Raw genomic sequence first — 25,476 nt, forward strand, 5'->3', positions numbered from 1 at the left:
ACCACATGAAATTAAATGGATAGGGGCGCCTGGGTGGCTCAGTGGGTTAAACCTCTGCCTTCAGCTCAGGTCATGATCTCGGGGTCCTGGGATTGAGCCCCGCATCGGGCTCTCTGCTCGGTGGGGAGCCTGCTTCCCCCTTTCTCTCTGCCTGCCTCTCTGCCTACTTGTGATCTCTCTCTCTCTGTGTCACATAAATAAATAAAATTTAAAAACAAAGAAATTAAATGGATATATGAGTGTAACATACCTTCCTTAAGGACAGAAAAGCCCTGTCTTGATCTTCATTGCATCTGCTAGAATCTTTGTTATCTGGAAAACCCGAAGGCACACAGTAGGTGCTTGTATACATTCACTGAACCAAACTGAACCGTGCTGCACATGACAAAGAATGACTCTCCTGGGCATAATTTTGTATGGTTTATTTTATGCTGTTTGTAAGGTATCTTTTTTTTTTTTAATTTTATTTATTTATTTGACAGACAGAGATTTCAAGTAAGCAGAGAGGCAGGCAGAGAGAGAAAGGAGGAAGCAGGCTCCCTGCTGAGCAGAGAACCCGATGTGGGGCTCGATCCCAGGACCCTGCACCCATGACCTGAGCTGAAGGCAGAGGCTTTAACCCACTGAGCCACCCAGGCGTCCCTGTTTGTAAGGTATCTTACCATGGATCTAGAGTAGCTCCTTTTCAAATGCCCCATTATTTGAGACTGAAATTAGCTCTTTGCCATATCACAACCCAGACTGGTTTTAAGTAGGGCTAAATTAAATTACAGTACCATTTACTCAAAGCCTCAAAGTGGATAAACAGAAGCACTTAACATTAACAAGGCATTTGAGCAATTTCATTGGGATGATGTTTCTGCTTCATTTAAAAAATGAAATGCGGGAAAAATATCCTTACTGTAATAAAATTTTCTGGGGGTAATTTTAGTGAGGGAAAACTTGTAATAGCTCATAGTCTTAAAGATCGAAGAGGCAATTAAGATGTCTAAAATTTAAAACACAAAACATTAGCAGAAACACAGAGAAGATCCAATCTATGAGGCTTTCACACGTAAAGTAAATGAATGAGGAAGAGCAAAACTCGTATCAGGAAGAAAAGTGATAAATTTTCAATTAAGCTGAATCTGGTGTTTAATGACATAAAACTATTAATGTGAACTCTTTTAAACTTTAATATATGTCATTGTATTTAATGATACACAATATATGTCCTAGGATGAACAAAGATACAAAGTCTATGAAAGGTTTTAAAGAAAGTAACAAATTCTCAACAGGTTTTCTAGTAAAAACGCTACTTTTGGAAAAATGTAAAATCATATAAATCTTAAAACTACAATATTAGTACTTTACAAAGTTTTACTAAAACAGGTCCTGAAGCACCTTTTTAGACACAGAGCATTTTAAAGTTAGAAATGGATTGAAAATTTGTTTGGAGTAATTAAGTTTCTAAAAGGGGAATGGTTGTTTATGGAACTCTTACCTGCACAAGGAAAATGATGAGAAAATAAAAATTTGCAATTCTTCTAAACTGTTCAAATAGATTCTTTGGGAGGAAATTCCAAAGTGTATACTATATGGGAGGAAGGAAAAAAAAAAGTATTATTAGAAGGGAAACTTGAAAAACCCTAGTAACAACTCATATGGGTCAGATTATCAAAATACTTTGAAAACCTGTTAAAAACCACACCTCACACATGCAAATAAGCATACACTTAGAGGTAAACTATATAAGAAATGAAGTTTTCATTTGGAGCATCACAGTTGGGTCATCTAGTCCCCAACTTCTGCTTTCCCTGACCTGATCTAAATTAGGTTCCTTGTCAGGTGTTCTCAGGTCACCCTGCACTTCCTTAATAATACTCGTTATGGTGAATAACTACAGATGTGTGCACTTTTTATTAAAGTTTCTCCCTCAACAGGCAATACGTTTCATAAAGACAGGCTGTTCGTTCGTCTTTTTATTACTTTCCCCCCAATACCTAGCAGACACAAAGACACTCAATAAATTAGTTGGATGAATGAACGAACAAATTAATCCCTCTGGCTCAGCTAACCACTGGAGTCTGATCACCATCACTGATATAACTCTGTCCCTATCAGCAACGCCCCCCTCCAAGACAGCTGAGGTGTACTCGTAACCCTGGGTCATGGAGGGCTTTCACTTTAATCAACCACACACCACACTGGGCTTTGGTAACTGGTAACAGGTTAAAGGTTCCACGCTAAGAAGTACGTGGGCAGAAGAAAACTCTTGGGCCAACTGTTGAATCACACAGACTTTCTCACTAATATCTTAAGCTCAAGGACAAAGTCATTTAAAAATCCCCATGATAGGGGCGCCTGGGTGGCTCAGCGGGTTAAAGCCTCTGCCTTTGGTTCAGGTCGTGATCCCAGGGTCCTGGGATGGAGCCCTGCATCGGGCCCTCTGCTCAGCAGGGAGCCTGCTTCCTCCTCTCGCTCTGTCTGCCTCTCTGCCTACTTGTGATCTCTGTCAAATAAATAAATAAAATCTTAAAAAAAATCCCCATGAGAAGGTGAATTTTCTAGATATCTTAATAAAGACCAGAAACCAGAAAGAAAGGTTTCTTAACCTAAAAGATCTAAATTTACACTTAAACGATCTCCACCACAAATATGGTGAGAAAATATCCATTAAATTAGGTAAGGTGACTGAAATGCCAAAGTTGCAGAGCATGACACAAAATATGTGAATTTACTACTAGCCTCTCTTATGGGCTCAAGATTCAGGGAATCCCAAGAAAATGAAGATAAATGAAGGCAAACATATTCAGTAGAGGAGCTGCATTACAACCTAACATGCCAACCCGGAACGTTCTTCGCCCAGGATTCATGGAAGTGCCTCAAGGAAGGTCATTCAAAATGAACTACAAAATTACAGTGAGATAGCACCTCCCACCTGTCACGTGGTTAAAACAGAAAACACAAGAAACAATGGGTATCGGTGAGGATGCGGAGAAAAAGGAACTGTTCCTAATGCACTGTTGGTGGGAAGGCAAACTGGTGCAGCCACTGTGGAAAACCGTATGGAGGGTCCTCAACAAGTTAAAAATAGAGCTACCCTATGATCCACTCCTCAAACTACTGGGCATTTACCTCCAAAATACAGAACACTATTACAAAGGGATACGTACACCCCTGTGTTTTTAGCAGCATTACTGACAACAGCCAAACCATGGAAGCAGCCCAAGTGTGTCCATCGACAGATGAATAGATAAGAGGTGGTGTATATACACAATGGAAAACTACTCAGCCATAAAAAAGGATGAAGTCTTGCCAATTACAACACGGATGGTTGGAGAAAGACAAATATGTTTCACATGTATGTGGGATTTAAGAAACAAAACAAAGGTTAAAAGAAAGAAAGAGAGAGAGTGAGACAAACCAAGAAACAGACTGTTAATGACAGAGAACAAACTGATGGTTGAGGGGCGGGGGCTGGGGGCAGGGGCTGGGTGAAACAGGTGATGAGGATTAAGGATGCACCTGTCGCGATGAGCACCAGGTGATGTCTGGCAGTGTTGAATCGCTATACTGCCATCTGGAACTCATAAAACACTGTATGCTAACTCTACTGCAATTTCAAAACTTAATAAGCAACAATGAAAAACGAAGTACAGAACTGTGTGCATTTGCATCATTTGGGGGAAGAGAATCCACGCTTTTTTATCAGGTTCCCAAGGCAGCTTGTAACCAAAAACAAAAGGGGTCAAAACCACTGCTCTAGTCACTTTGAAGCTGATATAGTCCAGGATCAGCACTTAACTGTCCCAATGACTTAAGATCAATTTTCTAAAACAATAAGCAAAACTCCCACAACAGGCTAACAGCTGAGCTTCTGGCTTGTTGACCTTCTGTTCCCTAACTAAGGGGTTTTTAATTAAACAAACAAACATCAGGGACTGTTAGAGTCCTCTGTGGGGTGTTAACACATCAAAAGGGAACATTTTTGTTGTTGTTTCTAGGCCCCCACTGTTTGTTTACCACTGTTTTAACTTATTCGATGAACTGCTTCCTTGGGGAACTCTGGTTATTACCGTTATAGGAAACTGTTGCTATATGCCCTCCTCTTTCCTGTATCAGGCCATGAACTATCACGGGGTCAGGGAACACATCATAAGCCCCTTACCACAGCTGCCTAGAACAATGTTTGGTATAAAGAAGGCACAAGAAATCTTGATCTTAAGTTTTGGCCATTTACTCCACTGCTCATTACCAAGGTGAAGCATAACTTTCCTTTTTTTTTTTAAAGTACCCCTCTTTTCTCCCATAAATTCAAAAGAGTAAAGGGAGTTACCAGGACACTAGGATTTAGTAACTAGCTAAAAAGGCACCATCTAGGGAGTCTGAAAAGATTCAAAGAAATGTCCAATAAATTCTACTGAAAATCTGAGTTGTAGAAATGAGGGAGATTGCTAGTGTAATTTTAGGCTTGAAGCTTTAAATTCAAGACAGTCTTTCACATAGGAGTTCTAAATTTAACCTCGGGCATACCTTCAAAGTGTTAGGAGGTGCTCACAGATTCTTAACCCACTGAAGCACCTTCAAAATTAAGGCTCAGAATTTTTAAAGAAAAAAAAAATGTGTAATGGGGAAATACGATGGAAATTAAGAGATCCCAGCAGCAAGCAATCAGTGTTCCTTTTGCTACCGAAGGAGATTTCCAAATTTTGTACCAGCTACAAAATTCTGTTGATTCCCAAAGCTTCCTGCTGATTGTATTAAAGTAGGAAGGCCGCAGAGAACAAGTTTTTCTATGGAAAAGTATTGTGTTCTGCTAGAAGAAAAGAAGACCAGTTTTACCAGTAAGTAAAATTTAGATTAAAGTGTTTATCTTTGGTGTTCCCTGCATTAATAAGTCTTTACCAGGCATTACTGGTGCTATCATTAAAGAAAAAGCACCCATTAACAGAAAGGTATTTTTATCATCAAAGAGTTAAAAAAGGAAGTCAACACTTGCTACAAAGCTGGAAGGCAGCTAACATACGCTATAAATTGTACATTTCTTCAGTAAAATATTCTGATCAAAGACAATGTGAGGAAGGAAAAGTTCAAATTATGAAAATATTGTTCTCTCCAGAATGGATCCAAAGGCCTCTTTTAAAGAGAGATCAAGCCACACAATTGAAACACATGAGACTGAGCAAGTCACGAGTACTGCTCAGGACCACAGTACTACCAATCACAGAAATATAATTGAACAAGACCACTACCATGTACTGAGTCATTACTACAGGCCAAGCACCGCGCTTCAACTGTGGATTACTTTATTTTGTACTCACCACAATCCTGAGGTAAGTACTGCTAGTATCTCCGTTTTACAGCTAAGAAAACTGAGACACAGAAGGGTTCGATGCCTTAGTTTAAATTCAGACCCAGGTCTTCCGTCTGCAAGGATGAAGCTCTTTTCCACTACACTATATGTACGCTATCCTCTTCCAATTATTCACTGTGTTAAGATTTCGTTCTTTTTCTGTAGTTCACTGTCAATTCCTCTTTTTCTGCTCTAGAACTTTTAGGAAAAAGCATGGAAAACTAGAAAAACTGTCAACATGTAATATTTACAGAGAAAAGACAGATGCTAGTCTATCAACGCAGAAACGTTTGCTTCTTTGCCCTGATTTCTAAAAGATATATACCGATACAGAGGCAGATATGCAAATCTGTTCAGAAACAATCTTTATTTGCCTTATGAGCTCTTGACTATTTTTAAGAAATATCCAAATGTACTGTTTTGCCTGCCAGTAAAACCGAAGCTAGATAAAATATGAGAAATATTATACTAAATATGAAAAGATTTGACAATTAAACAGTTCTTTTACAATGTGAAATCGTGAAATATATTACAACAAAATGGTTATTAGTTCCATGACAGTGACATTAGCATGTTCCACATAACACACTACGGAAAACAGTAATTCCCTGGAAAGTATTTTAGATTTTCTTTGATGCAAAACACTAGTGAAAACAGAGAAAGGAGCCCCAATGGTACAAGGACGTGAAAGGGGCTCTTTATTCAGAGCCACCAGACCTCACAAAGCAGTTCTGCTCCTGGCTTTATTGCTTACTCTGCTTGGTGACCATGGCACTAACTTAGTTTCTCTGGGTTTGCCTTCTCCATCTGTACCGTCAACAGGTTGAACAAATAATCTCGTAGGTTCTTTCAGTTCTCTAAGTCTATGATTCTGAATCAAAGGACTACTACTGCTATCCTGGATCTTACAGGGGGAATTAATAATTTTCAATCAAAGGAATAGTCCCCATCCTGAGCACAGGTCTGAAAACATCTGGCTGAGGACAGATTTTCTGCCATGAGGTTCAAGATGAACAGGAAATAGACATTTTATCCAAAGACACTCAGAGTGTTCTATAGGCCCATAGACACATGCTCATCAGGGAACAGTTTTCACTCATTCTGTCCGTATTTTACATGTTAATCTCCTACTTATGCATAATCTGTACTACATCACTACCTCGAGAAATCACATGTGTGTTTGAAAACCAAATGTTACATTTTTAAAGGAAGGGCATAATTTTCTTTCAGGTCCGAGGTGTTCGCAAACTTGCAGTGATCCAACTGTCACTAGCATCTTTCAACTGCCTTGCCTGGCTACCTGAAGGACAATCTATCAAGATCTGTCAGTCTATCGATTATCTGCCATCGAGCACCCAGTACCTAACCTGGTCAGCCAAAGGTAAAGATGAGCGAGTTAATATTAGTAGAATGAGGGTGATTAGGTACTAGGAACGATAGAGAGTGCTTTTAGGTACGCAACATCAGCTCCATTTCACTGATGAGGACATTCACACTCGGAGAAGGACATTCACACTTGGAGATTAATTTGGCCAAGGTCACACAGCTAGTAAATGGTCAGGCAAGAGTGTACTCGAGGAGCTCCCCAGTGGAAGAGAAAGAGATAAATGTCATTCTATCGCAGCACCCTCCAAAGAAATGCATATCATTCACAACTTAGTCCATCCCCTTAAGAGAAATTCAGGAAGCTTTGGGCAAGTAGCTATTCATAGTTTTAGCACGCTTTAAGGCTTAATGTAGTATGTATCATCAACAGGCACTATGAATAATAAGAGAAAGCAAGTCAATAATATTTCAGGTGTAACAAGATAGAGTGATACTCTAAGAAAAACAGCCCTTTGGCGGGATGATGGCCACAGCTGGTATACGGTACAGGTGCATACACCATGCATAAGCATATACAAATAACATCAGCTTCCTTGGAAGCACAGATAAGTGCATTATCTGGTTCACTATATGAATCACTACATGTATCTACCAAATTAAAAAAAACAACTTACCTTGGATGAGACTATTCTATTATCACAAAATCTTTGTGCAATGTAAGCTTCTGTTTCTGAAACTGGATGATTGCCAACAAACACTGTGCGCGTACCGACTCTTTTCTCTTCTCCAGCACACTGACCAAGAGAAAGGGGGGAAAAGTCAGTTTCTTATCACATTTGTTCATGCTTCTGCTGAGTTCAGAGTCTTTGCGGAAGCACATCTGACAATCCCCGAGAGAGAGAGAGAGAGCACCGGCGAGGAGAGAAAACCCTGTTAGGCTATTCAAACTCCACTGGGCTCTTAGCTGCTGACTTAGTGAAGGTTAGTGAGTGGGCTGCTTGAGACAACTGTGCTGAGGTCAACCTTACTATTTTAAAATGTGTAAATTAAAAGAAATCCTAGAAAAACAGTATTTTTATTGCCATTTTTCTTTCTTCCACAAAATCTCAACCGTCGCCATCACAGCAACACACTCAAAAGGTCAGATATGGAAGGGCTGTCTCGGGCCACCTGGGTGGCTCAGTGGGTTAAGTATCTACCTTTGGCTCAGGTCGTGATCTCAGGGTCCTGGGATCGAGCCCCGCATCAGGCTCCTTGCTCAGAAGGAAGCCTGCTTCTCCCCTGCCTGCTATTCCCCCTGCTTGTGCTTGCTCTCTCTCTCACTCACGCTGTCAAATAAATAAATAAAATCTTTAAAAAAGAGAGAATGGCTGTCTCTAACAATGATCAACTATTTCTACAAAGAAAAGCTGTAATTCTTTGGTTTTACAGGAAAGACATCCTTTGTGATTTCTCAGAGCCTACTGTCAAAAAGTCCCATTTCACACAATGTATCTCTGATGTCCATTTTACATTTTTAATTTTAATTTAATTTTTCTTTTCTTTCTTTCTTTTTTTTTTTAAAGAGAGGGAGACGGGGCTTGGGGCACCGGAAGAAGAAGAGAGAATTCCCAAGCAGGTTCCATGGCAGTGTAAAGCCTGAAGCGGGGCTCGATCTCACAACCCTGAGATAATGACCACAGCCGAAACCAAGAGTCAGTTGCTTAACCAACTGAACCACCCAGGTGCCCCCCCCACCTTCTACATTTTAAAAGAAAGTTCTAGAAGTTCTACAATCTAGAAGCTCCGAGGTTGAGCTCCATTTTACCTTACTTTTTTATTTCACGGAAGCTTTACCTTGTTTTTTGTTTTTAAAGATTCTCCAATAAGTTTATTTTGCAAATTTTTTGCGTTTTACCTTTTATTGGCTTACAGTGTTATAAAGAGAAAAATACAATTTTGAACACTGAGCTATTTATCATTTTAATATGAATTCAGATATTCTTTGGTTTATTTCTAATTGACCAGCTCATAAGTTTAGTGTAAGTACTCTTGCCACCCCATCTTACCCCAACACTGAGTCAGAATGAAAGATACATATACAAATACAAAACACACATAAACAGACACAAACAAGACTTTTATGAAGCAAACGAATCTTTTATTTAATCTTTTATAATGTAAATAACGGTTCCCTTTTGGAACTTTGCATATCCAGTGCATGCCTTTTCTGGAATTGGGATATTCACACTTATCAGACACAATCTTTACAAAGGGAAGCATTTATCTTTGCAAACTCAGGTAATTCTTGAGAGCAATATTTTTCTTACTGATCTGAAAAGAACGGAGTGTGGAAGGTCAAAGAGGAAAATCACCTGAAATGATCAAAACAGAAGAGGTCTGAAAAATAATATATCTAATAGTGTAGGGAGAAATATCTTAAGTCTAGAGTCTACTGAAAATCTTGATATTCAAAGGAATAGCTCTGGACCCATTGCCAAAAACTCGGATGTTTTTCTCAGTTAATTACAACGAAGAATGTTTATTTCAGAAGATATATTAAGTCTTTGAAGTAAGAATGAAAGGATCATACAATTTACTTTCTATTTAAATGACTGAATATACAAAGTATCAAACATAAACAGCAGTGTAGCAAGAAAACAAATTAGCAGAAATAATTACTCAACAGTAGCAATAATTAAGACCACCATTTGAACAACCATCTACACACCATGAACAAAAATTGTTGTTATAAGATTTTACAGCACACAACTGCATTCAGTTCTAATGCACTACTATTATACCTCTTTCTTCTTCAGAATTAGTGGACCCCCATTTCCTATCAATTCACGGTATTTATTATGTGAACCATCACGTTCAGGAAAGCCCTAGAATACCAACACTGACAATAAGCTGCTTTAGTAACACACAGATCTTCGATGTTTACTTCATTTACTACTTTGGGATTTTCCTTTTGTATTTTAAGATTCATCAAGCTTGGGGGGCCTGGGTGGCGCTGCCCATTAAGTGTCAGACTCTTGGTTTCAGCTCAGGTCATGAACTCAGGGTCAGGAGATAGAGCCCTGCCAGGGGCTCCCACTCAGCCCCAGTCCCAAGTCTGCTTGTGTTTCTCTCTCCCTCTGCCCCGACCACGCCACGTTTTCTCTCTCTCTCAAATAAGTGAATAAATCTAAAAAAAAAAAAAAAAAGATTAATCAAGCTATTGTTCTGTTGTTTTTTCTTTGAGAGGAATGGACAAATTGCAAGGGAGCTACGTAGTGCAAGAACACTACAGAAAGGCGATAACTGAAGCCATTCTGAAACCCTGAGCTGAGTGAACCGGTTACACTGTGGGGGACAGAGAGGGGCTTGAGCTGCGGGAAGCTGCACAATCAGGATGTGGGCCAGCTCTCCCGCCCCACTGTCCCCAGCAGCCACCACTCCTGAGACCCACTGCTCTCCAGCTGAGCGGCCATGCCTCTACTCTGTTTTCTTACCTTAAATCAGGATAATACACTTTTTAAAAAAAGATTTGATTTGAGAGATTGAAAGACAGCATGAATGCAGGGGTGGGGGGCAGAGGGGGAGGGAGAAGCAGACTGCCCACCGAGGAGGGAGCCCAAGATGTGGCTTGATCCCATGACCCAGAGATCGTGACCTGAGCTGAAACCAACAGTCAGACACTTAACCCACTGAGCCACCCAGGAGCCCCTGGAATTGTCTCCTTTGGTGTTACTATATTATCACGTTTGAGACAACCATACATTAAAGTCAAAAAAAGATGGGAAGCAATATCCACATACATATTTCCATCATTTTTTAAAAAGATAATTCCCTAGCCCAGAAAGTTTTAAAGTACATAGGCTCAGGGATTTTCCTTCCTTTCAATGACCTATTTAAAAGCTAAAGATGTAATAATCCTGACCCTAAAGTAATCATTTTTTAGCAAGACTACTTAGAGATTCCGAAGTTCTCCAAATGTCTGTTTGGATGTATTTCAATCTGAATTTTTGTACCTTATATGGATATTCTAGGGAAAATGATTTTTTAGTTTAAAAAGGTAAAAACCAGGGCGCCTGAGTGGCTCAAAGCCTCTGCCTTCTGCTCAGGTCATGATCCCAGGATCCTGGGATCGAGCCCCAAATCGAGCTCCACAGCGGGCTCTCTGCCCTGCAGGGAGCCTGCTTCCCGTACACCTGTCTGTCTGCCTCTCTGCCTGCTTGTGATCTCTGTCAAATAAATAAATAAAATCTTAAAAAATAAATAAAAAGGTAAAAACCAACCAAAAATATAGACAAGACCTCTTGACCCATTATCTTCATTAAAAGCTCATTAAATACTTATTTAGTGGGGTTCTGCTTTCAAACTCTGTAGGGAATCAGTCAAAAAGTAATTGGGATAAATTCAAGTAGAAGACAGCTGTTTCACCACTTGCCCAAAGACAGGCCATTATTAGAACAATTGACTAAGGTCCTTCACATGCTAAGATTCCATGGTAAATTTTCAAACAGTTCCTGATTATTATTCCAATAAACAAATACCTTTACCAGAATGGCAGCTATAGGGGGCACGTGGGTGGCTCAGGTCACAATCTCATGGGTTCTAAGATGGAACCCTGCATTGCGCTCCCTGCTCAGCGGGGGAGTCTGCAGCTTCCTCTCTGTCTGGCCCTCCCGCCTGCTCCTGCATGCAGTCTCTTTCTCCCTCTAATAAATAAAGTCTTAAAAAAAAAATGAAAAGAATGGCAGCTATATACATTTGGATTCCGGGATGGACTTCTTTGTTTGCAACTGTAATATACAAGGTCGGACATGGCTTACTGATAAGAGCACTAAATTTTCCATAATCTCCGTTTTATGTAAATGTAAACAGAAAGTAAATACACCTTGAAGTATAGCTCATTCTGCTTCACCCATATCCTCACCTTCTGTTGCAAGTTACGGTCTTCGCTGTAGTCCCTACGACAGACCTGAACCTTATAAGGTATAGACTTGAATTACAGAAACTGTCAAATTACTTGATAATTCTGCATACACATATTCATATGTATTTACAACCTTTAGTATTGGTATGGTTGCTTAGTTTTTCACACAATCAAGAAGTGGCTATCGAGGGCACCTGGGTGGCTCAGGTCATGATCCCAGGGTCCTAGGATCCAGTCCTGCATTGGGCTCTGCTTAGCAGGGAGCCCGCTTCCCCCTCTCTGCCTGCCTCTCTGCCTACTTGTGATCTCTGTCTGTCAAATAAATACATAAAATCTTTAAAAAAAAAAAAGAAGTGGCTACCGAGTACATAATGAAGAGTTACCTTTTATGCCAGTTCTCAGGTCATTCTACAAATGGAAAGGAGAAAGAAGAAAAGGAAAATTGGGAGAGGGTCAGTGAAGCAGGATGTTTCTTGCACAGCTAGTACAGATTGTTCTCCTCCGTTAGCAGTGGCCACTGATTAGCTTAAAGCACAAAAGAACGGGTAGTTGTGCCATGTGCCATTCTGAATGGTCTTCAACTTTCTCCTCTAGCAGGTAATAGCATTCCGGAGAACAAAAGGAAGGAAGAAGCTTAACACAATTTTTCAGGCACATAATATTTTTATGAATTCCCTACATGTGAATGGCATTTACGTTCGACTAAAAGCTTTCACCGTATATTATCTCTCTGATCACCTTCAAATAAGGTCTACGTGACCTCTCTCTCTATTAAATTGGAGAAAATGGATTGAAATTGCTGTGCAGGTTTGGGAGGGTGGGGGAGGAAGCTTCTGGCAGTGATCATTGTTAGATGAAAAAGGGGCCTGAGAGGAGCTGTATCCTGTCCACTCCTGAACATTTTTTTTAAAAGGGGCAAAAAAAGTCTCTTCAGCCCAAGGCAGTTTTGGGTCTGCAGCTGCCTGGGACCGGCTGGAGTGGGGTGAAACAGAGGACCTTTCCATGCCTGCTTCACCCTAAAATCTGAAGAACCTGCAATTTCTGGTGGAATTTGCTCTAACTCAGAACATTGTTTAGTTTGCATAAAAATGGCAGCGCTGAACTCATGTGTAAATTTCACTGTAATTTTCCACTTGCTGCCAATATTGAATGTTAAGACAGTGGTTTTAGGTTCCTGTCCTTGTGAATAATGTAGGTAGGTGCCTTAGCCAAGGCAGAGAAACTCCAAGTAGGAATGATAAAAAAATTTCCCTTTTGGATGGCACACGATGTAGTCTGGAGTGAGAGTGTATGATTCCTGCCACCTCATAATGAATTTTAATTCATTAAGAGTCGATCCTGTGTTGAACTGCTTCCCATCCAAATGTCCTTAGAAATGGCATTTTAAAAAACTGAAATATGCTGGCACAGATTCTATTTTAATGACACATCATACACTCTAATAAAAAGTATGGAAAATATTTAAAAATATATACTTACAATATACAAGTTAACAGAGAGACCAATTCCATTTTTTCCTTCAAAATGAAACCACCCTTTTGTGCCCTTGATTTATACTTCCACAGTATAAACTGACTGTTGTAGAGGGGGAAAAAGGTAAGTAATTTATACCAAAACATAGTGTCTTAATAAAAATCAGTGACATGGTGCTGTTATTCAACTAGTACCATCTTAAAATCCCATGCTTTTGCTTGCCATAACACATAAAAAGCTTTTTAAAGTATAATTTGTTGGGGCGCCTGGGTGGCTCAGTGGATTAAGCCGCTGCCTTCGGCTCAGGTCATGATCTCAGGGTCCTGGGATCGAGTCCCGCATCGGGCTCTCTGCTCAGCAGGGAGCCTGCTTCCTCCTCTCTCTCTGCCTGCCTCTCTGCCTACTTGTGATCTCTGTCTGTCAAATAAATAAATAAAATCTTTTTAAAAAAATAAATAAATTAAAAAAATAAAGTATAATTTGTTTCCTGATTGCCTCCAGAATAGTTACTCAATAAGAACGGAGAGAAAATAGAGACCTCAGTATAAGACGATCACTATAAAGGCTGGCACAGAATCTAAAACAGGGCTCATGTCCCCGTCCTTTCCGGGTGCTTGCAGACTTAAAATTTATCACTTAGTTATAGATCAATGGTTCTTAATTCTGGCCACACACTGCTTTAAACACAACACCAATGCCTCGGTCTTTCTTTTATTTAATATTTAATTTTCCTGGAAGCTCCCCATGCGTGTGAAAACGGCTATCCAATCTTCTCCTTTGAATTAGTCACTGCTCTTAACTAAGATCCTCCAAGTTTTTAGTATACCAGCCATAATCCCACATTTCTGAAGTAATTAAAATAATTTAAACAATTAGCTTTACAAAGCATAAAGATACAAATAACTCTCAAACAGTGCCCCCTCCCTCCAATCACTTTAAGCTGCTCATAAAATGAGATTCCCCTTCACTACTTATTTTGCCTGTGGTTAATTGACGAACAATTATTTCGATCACAGATAATGAAAATTACAGGCCCTGATGTGATGCAAAGCTACTCGGGTTATCAGCAAATCATCACTGATGTCATCCCTGGCAATTACAGCATTGTTTTTACTTCCTTATTTTTATATTTAAAAAAATTTTAGGGGTCCCTGGGTGGCTCAGTGGGTTAAAGCCTCTGCCTTCAGCTCAGGTCATGATCCCAGGGTCCTGGGATCCAGCCCTGCATCGGGCTCTCTGCTCAGCAGGGAGCCTGTTTCCTCCTCTCTCTCTCTCTCTCTCTGCCTGCCTCTCTGCCTACTTGTGATCTCTGTCTGTCAAATAAGTAAGTAAAATCTGTTAAAAAAAATTTTTTTAAAGTGGGCTCTGCGACCAGCATGGGGTCCCACATGGGGCCTGAACTCACAACACTGAGATCGAGACCCAAGCCTAGGTCAGGAGTCGGCTCAACCCGCTGAGCCACCCAGGAACCCCAAAGTATTATTTTTGTTGGTCATTAGACTGCTCTTTGTGAGTTATTAAAGCAAATGTTAAGTATCTGCTCAGAAATGAACGGAAACCGATTATTTAAAATTCTGAAAACCTGGCAATGATTTAAAACTGTTCTCTGCACCCCAGCCCTACAGCTATTTTCTTTGCTGAAGCACTAGTATTTTTGAACAGCATAATCAGTCTTAAAAAGGTCAAATGAACTCAAAATTGAAAGAAAGAACTAGCGTTTCATCAAAATTTCAGCAACTACTCAAATGCTCCTTAAAGTCAGGATTTCTGTCCCAGGGTTGGGAGGGGTGAGGTGCAGGGAGCACCACAGTGCCAGGGAACATTTCGAGTGTATCAAGCCTCTTGGTTAAAATTGCTACAATGTACTCAGTGGTCACACTGCGGAGGTTTCCAAGCCCATTCCATTACAAGAAGCCAAGAAGAATAATCTTGATCTTTAATTGATAGGCATAACTCTAAAAGGAGCCTTAAAATCACACTTTTCAGATTTTGCTTTTATGGCATCTTCTTAACTGATTAAGGTGTCTCTCTCCGTTGCCAGGGGTAGTGAAGCAAGACCAGGACAAGACACTTTGTGTTGTCTTGCCTTTAAAGCTTAATTATGGTCATATTAACCAAAAATCTCAACGACCTGATCAAAAGACAAATGAATACTCAAAGTACATCCCTAGATACAAAGATTGTCTCTTATCAGGCATTCCTGATGGCAGCACATTTAACAGAACAGAATCTCCTACAGGAAATGGATACGAAACCCCACAAAACCAAAAACCTCAATCAGCAAGCACAACGCTTAGGACTTAGGTACGAAAAATGCCTTGTTTGCAAACTCAAGAGTTAGACTTTGATTATTTAAATGTGATTCGCTGAGCAGTTTAATTTCACCGGGGACAATCAATTCTACATGTTCTCAATCTGACAGCCCACCCCCACCACGCCTTTACTCCAAGAGCCTCAGGACTACAAAAATGTGGCTCTGAAGATGAAATATAGCTGTCTTTAGGATGGCTAATAATCGATAGATCAAAACTGCTGTAAGCATTTAGTAATTCAACACTCTAACAGGAATTTTCTGAACGATTCAAAGATTGTTCCATTTACAGAAAGTAACCAGAGATTCTTAAAGTTCGGACGGGGGCTCAGCAGCTCCAGTTTCCTTGTCGACAGTTTTTCTCTAACCTAGAGCCTGACAATACGCACACAAGCTCGAGATGAACTCACCACACAGGTCTATAAGCCCAGAGAAGTTATTTTCCACTTTCAGTATCCACAGCTACATACCACCTTGCATTCCAAACACTTAACAAACTTAAAAAAAAAAAAAAATCTCAACAGAGAGGTACCTAACTTGTAAGGTTAGGAACGACTGACTGATAACCCTGCAAAGCATTTACCATAGCCCTGGGGAAATGGATAAAAATGTATATGCAAACAGAAAGCAGTAAGTCCCCAAGACCTCAAAGCCCAACCTAGCTGAAAAGAGAGCAGAATAAAATACAGATCACAAACCTCAGAGGCAGGAGGGAAAGATGGGACCATCTGCATACCGACATGTGAAAATCTGCTAACACAAAGGCAGCTAAATCGCAGAGAAAACGCCGCAGATTATCAAGCAACTTGTGCCAACCCCTGTGATCCTTGCAAAGTTTCTCAGAATTCGGGAAGACAGCCAACTGTGGCTTGCAAGTTTCTGTACCTCCAAGGGAGGCGGCAAAGCAAGCACTAGAAAGCTGGTTTGTTCCTTAAGACTTGGAAGCAACACGCTGGTGTCCTGGCCTCTGTTATCACACCATTTCACATCTTTTTTGTTACTCTTCCCCAAACATGTGATTCGCCTTTGTAACTTTGGATTTTAAAATATCATTGAAAAAGACTAGTATCACAAAAAATAAAGAAAAATAAAAAGACTAGCATCTTGCGCCACATAGCATTTTCCTCCTCATCTTGTAAAGTTCTCTTCTAACCCATGCCTACAATAGATGGACTATGACAAGAACTGGAACTAAAAAACAAAACAAAAACCTTTTTACAAAAGTTCAATTGAACTTTGGGTTTTAGTCAGGTAAATAGTTTAAGAGGAAAAGATACAACCTAGGCATTCCCTATGATACACTGAGTCACCCCCTACCAGAGACTCACTATTACTATACCCTGAAGCTTCAAAAATGTATAGCAAAATATTCATATGACCTAAACAGAAGGTTTTTGTGAAGTCCCTTAGGGCTGAAGGATTTTTTTTTTTTATCATTTTTTAGAGATCTCACAGGTAAGGCAGTTTTATCTCAGCAGCAAACAGTAATGCCCAAAAATGGTTAGGAAAAGAACCACTGGACATTATGGTGAAAAATGCCTTTACCAATATCTCCCTAGAAGAGACAAATTCTCATCCAAATATCACTTTCTAGGTCGCCAGAGAAGAATTTTCATTACAGTGTAGGAAGATATAAACCTTGGCAGAGCAAAAAAACAAAAGCAAAAACAAAACACAACAAAACAAACAAAAAAACCCCACAAAAAACCAAAAAACCAAAATTGTAGAAGAGGTGCCTGATGCCCCAAACAGGGTTTTATCTCCCATTTCAATGATAGCATCATTGTTATAAAGGTGATAGTAAGTTTCTAGAAAGATCCAACAGTTCAAATGTATGCTGGAGTATGTCCAGTGGAACCAATGAATGCATTTCCCCCCCAGTATTGTTAAATATTATACAGAAAGCAAACTAGCTAGAAAATAAATGTCCAGGATGTAAATGTAATCAGTTTAAATAGCACACCCAGGCTATACCTGTTATTTTGACATTCCCAACAAAAGAGGTAAGTAAAAAACGAGCTTCCATTGCGGAGGAAGGCTGAGCTGAATAACCAAGAGAGCCTGAGTTGTGACTCAAGCCTCACAAAGGCAGCCCTTTCCACGGTGCAGTGTCTCTAGCCATGTTCTGGTGGCAACTTCTGGGCTCAAATAACAATGTCTTTAAAGAAGTCTGTTCTTGAAAACAGCACCTTCCCTATAGCTGAAGGCTTTTAGGGTAAAGTTTGGAGGGAACAGGAGAAGCAGTAAAGACGTCATCCTGGGAAGTACTGTTGATACCTATTCTTTTACTATACACCTTATTATGTACCTATGACTTACAGGTGAGCCTCCACTTTCTTAAGAGTAAAAGAAGGTCCAAAAAAAAAAAAAAAGAGAGAGTAAAAGAAGGTCAAAGAACTTAAAAGACTGCTTACTGTAGGATTAACAAAACACCCAGAGATCACTTTTAAAAGACTGTAAAGGCTATTTACTTAAGAAGAGGATGAAGCTCGCAGTTACTAACCAACTATGTGAATATTAAAATTCCAGGAACCGGGTCAGCAGCACACAACTAGGCAATGGCCTCAACATAGTTCAAGTGTAAATGTGTGATTATCACATTGTGTTCCAGCAAGAAAGTTTCTGGCTCTACGGAAGACGCATAGGCAATTCTGATCTGAGGTCACCCCTATACAAAGGGACAGGGTGAATTATGGCCCATTGGCAGAGAGTGCTTGGCGCTGAAAACGCTGTTCCTTAGCGTGCATGGAGGGGACTACAGGTGGCCAGGGAGGTTGTCAGGTGGCACGTCTGTCCACTAGTGAGGGCCACTCAAGGAGTTCCCGGAGACTGCTGTCTATAAGATAAGCCATTAGTCCTTTGGAATTGTTGATCTGCCGGCACGGCTGTAAAACTAGCAAACCATTTCTACCTTCGAGACAGAGCACACAGTCACTTGGGAACTTTCTTGGAACTTCTGATGCTTGTCTCTAAATCTCCCTTCTTCCCTCCCAAAAGCTTGAGATTGGAAGCTGCTGTGCACTACAAAGATTGGGTGCTGCTATAAATTTAACAGGTGACCTGTAATTATTCCTAAAACATGCTTAAAAGACTTACCAGAAATTAGCCGTAGGTTTGAAACATAATGTCTAACTTTCAGTATACTTAAGACCACATCAAATACTTGATTTATTAATGGCTTCACTGTACTATTCATGTGTATTATTGTTTGTGTATAATAAAAATTGACTTGTGAAAAAAATCTGGGGGTGGGGGAGAGGGAGATAGAGTGAGAGAATGAATCTTAAGGAGGGTGTGAAGCCTGACTCGGGGCTTCATCTCATAACCCTGAGATCATGACTTGAGCCAAAATCAAGAGTCAGATGGAAACTTAACTGACTGAGCAACCCAGGCTCCCTCATTTGTGAAACTTTGTAAAAAGATTTTATTTATTTATTTGACAGATAGACCGAGAGACACAAGCAGGCAGAGCAGCAGAGGGAGAGGGAGAAGCAGGTTCCCCACCGAGCAGGGAGCCCGATGTGGGGCTCGATCCCAGGACCCCGGGATCATGACCTGAGCCGAAGGCAGTCGCCCAACCAACCGAGCCACCCAGGCACCCCAGATTTGTGAAATTTTAATACGCCTTTGGGTAGTGCCAACTAGGAGTGCCACCATAAGATAGACTGGAAGAATATCAGAATATATCACACAATGTTTCCCAAACTGCACAGCATGGGACAATAATGAGGTTCCTCAGAGAACCTCTGGGCAGCAGGGAAAGGCTGCTCCTATAATCCTCCCTCCCGGGCAGTGCTATTCCTTTTTCTTTCTTTCTTTCTTTCTTTCTTTCTTTCTTTTTAAGACTGATTTATTCTAGAGCAAGAGTGAGCGCACATGAGTGGCAAGGGAAGGAGGAGAGAGAATCTCAAGCAGACCCCAAGAGGAGATGGAGCCCGACGTGGCGCTCGATCTCACAACCCTGGGATCATGACCTGAGCTGAAACTAAGAGTCGGATGCTTAACCCACTGCACTACCCAGGTGCCCCTGGGCAATGCTCTTCTAATATATTTCTTACCTCTTCACAATCAGTAATATCGGCAAGGCACTCAAGAATATGAGGTGAGATCATTGTTAAATCCATGACAACTTCTCTCCACGTAGGCCAAAAATAGATAAGGAAAATTAAGTGTTTGGCCACGATCCCAAGTGGGTGCTTCTGCTTCTAAGGCTTTACTCTAAGAGGCAAGAAACCAGGAGATCTTGGTTCTAATTGCCTTCTACCGATTAGTCTGTGTGTGTCTTGGAGAAGTCCGAGAACTGATGTTTTCCTAGGTAACTCAAGGAGAGCTTGACTGAGTAATCTAAAAAGATACAGGGGAATCGGGGCCAGATTTCAAGCAATAAAACAGGTAATGTGGTTTTGGATGTTATATCAGCCTGGACCAAAACAAACAAAAAAACTGTTTAAGGGTGGGAAAGAGATTCCTTGTTTGAGGATAAAGAGTAATTTACAAGCCAATGCACATGAGAAAATAATGTATTCAGGACGAAATTTATTCATAGGCTTCTAAGTAGAAAAGGAAGGAAAAATAAAGGAAACACAAGTCACCAAGAACAAAGAAAGGCTTGCGTGCCTTCAGGGTGATAATTTGGGTACACTAAAAGGTACATTAGCTTTTTGGGGCTTTAAGGATGTCCATTTAAATCACCACAGTATCAATTTATTTAATGGTAAGCTTTACCTATGAAAAAAATGAATGCCTTCTCAAATGTGCCTGTGACCCAAGGGAAACGGTTTATTCTTCTGATAAAATAGAATGAACTCTATGTCCTGGCAGTCAGGGTACAAACAACCTCAAGTTAAAACAGGTGAGGATTAACCACCATTAAGAACAATTTAAAAAGTTAATGAACCATTTAGAATTACAAATTTTACTTGTACAAAGGTTTTTTACTATAAAATGAAACACACGCAGAGATAGAAAACCACTTGAAAGAATTTTTATTAGAGCAGACACATTCAAAATGTATGACTTCTCAAAAACGAGCACTAAAACTCACACTGAAGGTCATACCACCCCCAGACCAAACAATTTTTTGTTTTTTTACCAAACAGGGCAAACAGTAATTTGAGACTCTGTTCAAGTACATAATTGAAAATAGCAGTAAGATATTTCCAAAGCACACACAGGGGGTATTGAGAACAATTATAAGAATTTTACAGCCAACATTAAAAATACCTGGCAAGCTTTGAACAGGAAAAATGCTTTCAGTTAAATCATGAACCGGCACAGTGGTTGTAGCATTAAGTGACTGTTGCTCTGTGGAACACAGCAGATTAGTCGCGACGAGGACTGGGTAATCAAATGTGCACAAAGACTCAATTCTCCTGATTGCAATGCATTTCACTCTACTTCGCATTATAAAAGGTATATGTGTACACAAATGTGTTCCTACATTTCTAAGTCTCTTCTTACTCTACCTTGTAAACTCAGACATGATGCAAAACCTTCTAAACACCAACAAAGAGAAAACAATTACAGCATTGTTGTATTGGAAATTGGAAATTGGCAGAACCCAACAGAACACAGATGACTCTGGAAGGTTATAAGTTCAAGGGTATCTGTACATGTTAGCATTATTATTGGTGGACTGGTGACTGTGGATGTGCAGGAATAATCTTACAGTGTGAGTATTCTAAGACGGCCTGCTTCTCTATTCCTGTTTGGCTTCCAGCCATTTGCTACAGTCTTTGCCCTAGAGGAAAGGCAAGCAGGTACATTTCTTTGTTGGGCGCTGGGCACAGTTAGCTTTAAAAAAAAAAAAAAAAAAGAGGAATAAAGGGAAAGAGCAAGGAAATGGATAGAAATATAAATGGGTCAAACCGAAAGAAATTACTTGTGATGAGAACATTCTTCCGTCAAGATTGCACGGGGCTTCCTCATCATTCTCAATGCAACTCTCCAAAGACACCTCCAATAGAAGAGTTTTTAAGCACCACATATATTCAGAAGGAAGAAATTGCTCTAGATGTCAGGATTAGTCTTTCAAACCTCATCTTTGATCCTAAAAATGGTGGCTAACAGGAAAAGGTGGGGTTCTCCTAATGGTTGCAAGCTTTTCTTAGAAGGCAATGTACCAGAAGGATGTCGGGACAGTGATTTTATGGATTTAGAATCCAATTCAGTCCAGTGTGCACCTCTGAGTGTCACTGTAACTTTTCATAATATTGAGCAACAATGTGATAACGGTATCAAAGAATGAAATACTGTGAATAAGGGGAGGTTCATCCATGCATATGATTAATTAAATTAGATTTTATTTATCTGAGAGAGAGAGAACACAAGCGGGGGGAGTTTAAAAGTGAAAGGGAGAAGCAGTCTCCCCACTCAGCAGGGAGTCTGAGACGTGGGGCTCGGTCCCAGGACCCAGAGATCACAACCTGAGCTGAAGGTAGACATTTAACCGACTGTGCCACCCAGGCGCCCCTCATTCATGTATTTTAAAGGTAACAATCTTCTAGGATGGCTAGAATTTTTAAAAGACATGGAAAATAAAAAGTGTTGGTGAGGATGTGAAGATATTGGTGACTGCTGGTAGAAATACAAAATCGCTCATCGTTCAGCCTCTGTGGAAAACAGTCTGGTGGTTCATCAAAAAGCTAAACAAGGAATTATCATGAGCCAGCAAGTTTACTCTTATGTGTATACCCCAAAAGAACAGAGACAGGTGTTCAAACAAAAACCTTTGCACTAATGTTCAGAGCAGCACTAGCTACAGCGGAGTCAAAAAGTGGAAGCCACTCAAATACCTACCAACAGATGCGTAGATTAACCAAGTGTGGTCGGTCCACTGGGTGGAATACTATTCAGGCGTAAAAAGGAATGAACTACTGATGCATGCAATACAACACGAAGGAACCTTATAAACATTATGCTAAGCGAGAGAAGCCAGACACAAAAGGTCACACATTGTAGGATTCCATTTATAGAAAATATTCAGAATAGGTAAATCCATAGAAACAGAAAGCAAGTTGGTACTTGTCAGGAGGTGGAAGGAAGGCAGACTGGGGAGTGACCGCTTAATGGTTATGAAGTTTCCTTTTGAGGTGATGAGAGAATGCTACAGAACAGGATGGATCTGGTGGTTTCACGTGTGAATGTACTAAACGCCACTGAATCATTTTTAAAATGATTAATTTTGTTATGTGAATTGTACCACAGTAAAAAAAAAAAAAAGTAACAACTTATAGCAGGTCATGAGGCAAAACTGTTAATACAGTTGATGTCTCCATTCATCCGTATTTACTGAGCCCCTACTATGCACAATACTGTAGATAAAGTGACAAATTTTAAAAAATTGACACCGTTCCTGCCCTCAGGGAGCTTGGGGTGTAGTGGGGGAGACCAGATATTAACCAAATACTTACAGAGATCAGCCAAGTAGCAGGAATGACGGCCGTGCTGCGTGGGAGAGCTGACCCAGCCAGGACCATGTGACCACCACGCACACTACAAGGCTGATCAGACAGACCACTCCTTCAGTCCCTGCTCTAACAGCTTCCCACTGATCTTAAAACTGAAAATGAAAATCCTTACACTGACCTGCAAGGTCTTGCCTCCTGCTTCTCCAGGCTTGTCGAGCCCCAAGCCTCCCCGCCTTGTTTTCTCTGTTCTAGTCCACTGGCCTTCCTTCCATCCCACTCCCATCCTTCCTGCTCCGGGGCTCCCATCTCACATGGAATACCCTTCCCTCGCCCCTGTACCTTCTTAACCTATGGTCACCCCTCAGATCTCTCAACTGTCACTTTGTCCTAAAAGCCTTCCCTGATGGCAACTCAAATGAAGAGACCTTTTCTCCAAAATCTATGTCTGCTACAGAGAATTTACAATGAACAAAGCCAAAAGAAAATCTCAACTCAGCTTTTCAAAAATCCCTAACTCCCCATAACAAATGACATGGAGGACATTGGGAGATGGAGAGGAGAGGGAGGTTGAGGGAAATTGGAAGGGGGGGCGAACCATGAGAGACTATGGACTCTGAAAAACAACCTGAGCGGGGGTGGGAGGTTGGGGGAACCAGGTGGTGGGTAATAGGGAGGGCACGTACTGCATGGAGTACTGGGTGTTTTGCAAAAACAATGAATACTGTTACGCTGAAAAAACAAATAAATTAATTTAAAAAAAAATCCCTAACTCCCAAGTCTCCCCCAAATTTTCCTCCAACATTCTGCCAAAGAAATCCTTTGTGAATTCCTTGACTTTGCAAGAAAGTGTGTTTTCTTAAATCTTCTGATTAGTTTCAACAAAAACAAGGCCGTGATTGTGACAATAAGAACTTTGTACAGTCTACTGACACAAGCTCATTAAACATAATTTAATGTGACTGGTTATTGTGATGCTTTGTTAACTGGTTTATATACACTCCAGTCAATCTGATGCAGAGCAGTATTCAGATTCATCAATTCCAGATGATTAAACAGTTGATTAAAAATGGTGGTTATGCTCATTTCTGTTTTAAAAAAAAAAAAAAAGGTCAGGCATCAGGCCAGGAATATAATCCTCAATGTAGTATTGTTTCTGTAAAGAAAATCAGATTAGACTTATATTACTTTGACTTCCGTGAATATAACCTGCCATAATGTACAAGGACAAGTTGTAAAGGGTTTTCAGGAGGGCCCATCATCTAGCTAGTATGTGCTGTGGAACAGAAGCTAGGTCCAAGACAAACACAATTCAAATCAGCCTGCCATGCACTGTTCTCTTTTCAAATCTACCTCATTTAATAATCACACACTGGGGCAGGGTGTTTTCTGCAGCATTGATTTCTCTGCAGGAAGAGCACAGAGAAGTATCACTAACAGACTGTAAGTTCTACACAAAAAAGACTCTGCTAAAGCTGTCAAAGTACATTTATACAATATTAAGATTATCCCTGTGCCTCCGGGAAGTGAAAATTAACTGCATTTTAAAAAATAACATCTCCATGACTAACATATTATTTACATAGTACTTGATATAACAACCTGTAATGAAGGTTGCATAAAGGGTTTACTAATAAATAAGTAAACAACAGGGGCGGCGCCTGGGTGGCTCAGTGGGTTAAAGCCTCTGCCTTCGGCTCAGGTCGTGATCCCAGGGTCCTGGGATAGAGCCCCACATCAGGCTCTCTGCTCGGTGGGGAGCCTGCTTCCTCCTCTCTCTGCCTGCTGCTCTGCCTACTTGTGATCTCCCTCTCTCTGTCAAATAAATAAGTAAAATCTTTTAATATAAATAAATAAGTAAGTAAACAACAGCTTGTAACCAGCACCACTATTTCTTGGATCATTGCTTCCAGTCTTAAAGAACTCTACTGAGAAATCCCCACAAAATCTAGATACTCTACTCCAAGTGAAAACCAGAACTAGATCTTTTTTTTTTTTTCCAGAGTTTTTAGATTAATATGGCTATTGGTACAATGGGCTGGGAAAGAAATCTATTTGTTCCAATGAAACTTTAAATAAGAAGATGAAAGCCCAACATTCAAGAGCAGCACAGCCATATGGAAAATCTCTCCTTTCAATCAATATTCAAAAAACAACCTAGTGAATTTTCTCCCTTTAGTTTTTGCTATTACTATGCTGAGACTACAGCGGATCTTTTGCAGAAAAACAACTCAAACACATGAGTGGTGTATTTCAAAAATTTTTAGCCGTTCTGATAGCAGAAAAGGCGAAAAGCCAAAAAAAAAAAAAAAAAAGGGTTAAATGCTCTGGAGCTGACAAATAGTGGAACCTAGTAAGATTTTTTTTTTTTTTTTTGGTAAGTGGCAATTTCCCCAGGGGTGCCTGGGTGGTTCAGTTGATTCAGCATCTGCCTTGGGCTCGGATCATGATCTCAGCATCCTGGAATCAGCCCTGCATTAGGCTCTGTGCTCAGCAGGGAATCTGCTTCCCGTCGTCCCTCCCCCATCCCTTCCCCTGATTATGCTCAAACAAAGTGATAATTTCCCTAAGGAAAATCCTTCTCTCTTCCTATTTCTCCTAGCTAACTCTATTTCTGAGACTGGGAAATCTCAGGTTATAACTCAAAGAAGATGAGCTCATGGCTCCCTAGGCTCCCACATAGCTTGCGTTGCCCAAAATCCATGAGCATGTTTGAAATCCC

The 25,476-nt window shown here is 40.4% G+C and overlaps 1 protein-coding gene across 5 annotated transcripts in view; it reads right to left on the reverse strand.

Annotated features, from left to right (window-relative positions):
- Positions 1–25,476, reverse strand: part of ATP11C (ATPase phospholipid transporting 11C) — a 184,388-nt gene that overhangs the window by 91,864 nt on the left and 67,048 nt on the right. For all 5 annotated transcript variants that reach the window (XM_045995008.1, XM_045995009.1, XM_045995007.1 and 2 more), the window contains exons 2-3: positions 7,336–7,455; positions 1,484–1,573 (exon numbers count right to left, since the gene is read on the reverse strand). In XM_045995008.1, coding sequence (XP_045850964.1) covers positions 1,484–1,573; positions 7,336–7,455 — 210 coding nt within the window. The remainder of the gene's footprint in view (positions 1–1,483; positions 1,574–7,335; positions 7,456–25,476) is intronic.

This window comes from Meles meles, chromosome X, assembly GCF_922984935.1.
Source record: "Meles meles chromosome X, mMelMel3.1 paternal haplotype, whole genome shotgun sequence".
NCBI lineage: Eukaryota > Metazoa > Chordata > Mammalia > Carnivora > Mustelidae > Meles > Meles meles.